This window comes from Geospiza fortis, unplaced genomic scaffold (assembly GCF_000277835.1).
Source record: "Geospiza fortis unplaced genomic scaffold, GeoFor_1.0 scaffold54, whole genome shotgun sequence".
NCBI classification, from domain to species: domain Eukaryota; kingdom Metazoa; phylum Chordata; class Aves; order Passeriformes; family Thraupidae; genus Geospiza; species Geospiza fortis.
The window spans coordinates 15,212,576-15,216,452 of NW_005054301.1; the positions used below are offsets into that span (position 1 = coordinate 15,212,576).

Sequence of the window (3,877 nt, forward strand, 5' to 3'; positions counted from 1 at the left end):
GCCGCCATTTCGCTCGGGGGCTGTGGGAGCGGGCGGGCGCCTTTTAAACCGGTGTTTTGAAACAGGTCCCTAATTCTCATGACAGACTTTCAAAAGACGGTGATGGGTTCTAGATACGCATGTTACTCGTTAAAATAGATATTTTTCTAAATGTATAATTTTCCAGAAAAGCTCTTCAGTGGTCGTAATAAGGGCATTGATTCTACAGATGGTGTGCATCCATATAGTGGGTACACGTTTCCCTTTAATTTGGAGACTTGAGGTGGGGTGCGGGGGGTTAGTGCTAGTTAAAAATTAAGCCAAAAGGATTTTTTCAGCCACTGGCTGCCAGTCTGGAAGTGCCCCGGGAAGAGGAGCTATCCATGTGCTCAGCCCCTACACAGCAAAGCTGCCTCAGGCACCCCAGGCCCACGAGATGTGTTCCAGTGACATTCACCCAGTCTCCTGCGATGTGAACTTCAGTGATCCAGGACAGAGCTAGGTGCCATGTGTTCAAAGGCATTTGCTTACCACAGGGATAGGGGACTGCCATTGCCCCATCCCACCACAGATCCTGGAGGCTGTTGGCCAAGCCTCTGCTTGTACCTCCATGTGTTTGGGCCCAGCCATTTGCAGTCTCCTCTCATTTCTCTGGGAGTTCATTGCTCCAGCCACTTGTCTAGTAATTCACATCTCTGACTCACTGATTGTGACCTCAGACTCACTCACCCTCCCACCTTTTCCTCTCACGCATAACTCATTCACTTTGTCCACGCAGTCCCATTTTCCCCCGCTTTCCCAGGCAATAATCAGCAGCTTTCACCATGCTTTCCCCTTATCTTTCCTTTCCTGAACAGACTTTTTCCTCCTTTTGGCCTCCAGCATTCTTGTGGCCAGTGTCTGTAACCAGAGTCTGACCTCAGACCCTTCACCTCCGAGTCACCTCAAGGTGCTTTTCCTCACACAGCCATCCTTTTCTTCAGTTCCTCTATTGGTATGGAATGATGACCAAGGAGCCAGGCAAGAGTTAATGTTTGATACCTACAGCCTACACTGTGTACCCCCTGCATTGTCTTTGCACAGATCTGCATAGTCAAGAAAGTTTGAGCTGGCTAAAGGAAGAGGTCCTGTGGGCATAGGATGGTCCGGGTCTGACTTAGGAATGGAACAGAACAGAAGTAAATTGCACAACTGGAACTTTGAAGGACACCATGGCCAAAAAAGAAATCTTTGTCTGATTAAAAGTCATTTAAATATTAAAATGTTCATATCTGCATATGCTAATAAGCTTAATGAAGTACATGCTACCACATAAATTACTGTATTACTCAACACTCTGCTTAGACCATGCTATAGGTAATGTAGAAGGAGGGGGATCAGATTGCAGTGTATGTAAGGAGGGCAGACCTGTTCGAAAAAGACCCTTAAAGACCTCAAAGACAGTTCTCACGCTACTCTCTCTCCATCCAAGTGGAGATGCTGTCTTGGTAAGCGTGTACCTGCTATTATTATTATTACCCAAGTTAACACAATGTTATCATTAGAGCTCTATCATAGCTTGTGCATTTATTCAGGCTATTTCTGTTGCTTCAAAAAATCACATTATTTGTGAATCTGTGCTCATGGAAGTTCTCATTGAACACAACCATGTCATGCCAATTTGGTTATAATCAGAATAAGCCCAGCTGCATGCAGCCCCTCTGATCTCTGAAGACTGGCTGGAATGCAAGAGGTTTTATTTTCTGCCAAATTTCTTACTCTTAACACTGAGAACCTTTTCCCTCCCTCCTGCACTTCATAGGAAGACTGACTTCCCCTCACCATGCACACGGGGAAGTGAAAACACATTCTCACAAATCATTTAAATTTTATTTGCTAGAATTAAACTTTAATGTTGTTGTGGGAGAGAATTTTAAATTTTGCCTTAAATCTTGGAAGGGAAGCTTCTGTCCAGATGCAGTCTGGCACATGTTTGAGGCAGGTGTATTCCATCATATTCCAGTAAATCTCTGCTGAGCATGTGAGGACTCCCTTCAGTAATGTAATTTGGTTCAGTTCATGCAGGTTTTCAGAAGATTAGCTAGCAAAGCCACAGCACTGAAAAAACATTGTCTTTTCCTCATCAAATTTTCACACTCCTGCTGGAGTACAAGACTTTTAAAAACAAATTCTTAGAATGTTTTTATGATTATGTTATTTTACTCTAGCTTTCTTCTTAGAAACATTGAATCATTATAGAAGTAATTAAGGGAAAAAAATAGTTTGAGGTAGACATCTGGTCTAGAGCACTTCATTTTAACTGGTTAAAATTTTCCAAGTCACAAAGTAGGGGAAAGTCAGGCAGCTTTAAAAGGCATTCTGTTATCTGGCCCACCCACTGCTATACAGTGTAACTGGGGAGAAATTTCCCATGCGGTGGGCTGTCTGTCCCACATCACATGCTTGGGAAGTATAAACCCATAATTGCTGTTAAAGGAAATTTTGCTGACATTTCTTAATTACTTACTGCATCACCGAGGCATTCTTGCTGTGTATTTGTGTGGGAGAGAAGATGAATCGGTGGCCTGAACACTTTTATTTCCAGTCTTTAATGGAGGGAAACTTTTTTTTTATTATATACAAATTGATAGAGCATACCCAACTGTACCAGAGGAAACTCCAGTGATCAGTTACAGTGCCCCAGGTCACAGATGACTGAGCAAAAGGATGTCTCTGTTGTTGCTAGATAAACGCTAAACAGCTTTGGTCTGTTTCCAGACCATTTCCCACCAAAAAGCACATGAGATAGAAAAACATTGCCACTAAAGACACATTCCAGGAGTGGCGAGGAACAGGGACCAGTATCACAACAGTGATACAATTTAACACTTGGTTTTCGTTTGATACTAACGACACTATTTAAGTGCAACTGAAAGATAAAGTGTGCGTGGAACAAGCTTTCAATTTCAGAAGTAAAAGCTGAGGGCTACAGAAACCAATCATTAAGTGAATGAATGGTTTCTTTATAACAAAAAGTCTGTACCCAAAGGTAAGGGAGTAAAGTCAAAGACACCAAAACTCCATTCCTATATCTGAGTTCGTGGTACCAACCTGCAGACTACTGTAACTTTTTTTTTTTTTTTGGCTGGGGATTACTCACTTAATAGATAAGCTTGTATGTATGAATTTACTTGGGGTTTCTTTATGAAGATCCCAAAACTTTAAAGGCTCCCTCTTGTGGCAGTCATTTTCAGTAGTTATCGTGTGAAGTGACCGAAGGAAAGCACATTTTCTTCTCTGGTTGTCACTGCTCCCCTGACTGCCCCCAACTGCCTCTCTCTGGCAGGTCCCACCAAGGACACCCGGCCTCACTGTTTTGTTTGCAGTTCAACCAAAGACTGTTCGCCCTCCACCTGCTATTACTCACTACAGCAGCTGTCGGTGGGAGCCTTTCTACACTTTTCACGGGAACTTTTATCCTGCTCCAGCTCTACATGAAATCTATACTGAAATTCGTGGTTCTTTTTTCCCTTTTGTGACTCTTTCTCAAGGTCAGTTAAAAAAAAATCTACACAGTATCCAACTGTCTTTGCTGTGTATCTCTGTAAGGCAGATATACCTGGAAGCATATCCTGTGGGAGTTCAGACTGGACATTACAAGAGGTTCTTCACCGAGAGGGTGGTTTGTCACAGGAACAGGTTCCCAGGGAAGCGGCCATGGCACCGAGTCTCCCAGAGTTTGGACAGTGCTCTTAGTCACACTGTTTAGTTTAGGGAGTCCCGCGAGGAGCGGGGCGTTGCACTCGGCGATCCTTACGGTTCCATTCCACCTCGGCACGTTCCCGCGCACGAACCACCGGGCCCCACGCGGCGCCGGCGGCCCCGGCCCCGGCTCCTCCTCCTCGTGCCGCCGCGGCGG

The 3,877-nt window shown here is 44.4% G+C and overlaps 1 protein-coding gene across 1 annotated transcript in view; it reads left to right on the plus strand.

Moving 5' to 3' along the window:
• The window catches only part of EIF2AK4 (eukaryotic translation initiation factor 2 alpha kinase 4), a 43,152-nt gene that overhangs the window by 607 nt on the left and 38,668 nt on the right, over positions 1–3,877 (plus strand). The window contains exon 2 of the mRNA XM_014310804.1: positions 3,733–3,862. Coding sequence (XP_014166279.1) covers positions 3,733–3,862 — 130 coding nt within the window. The remainder of the gene's footprint in view (positions 1–3,732; positions 3,863–3,877) is intronic.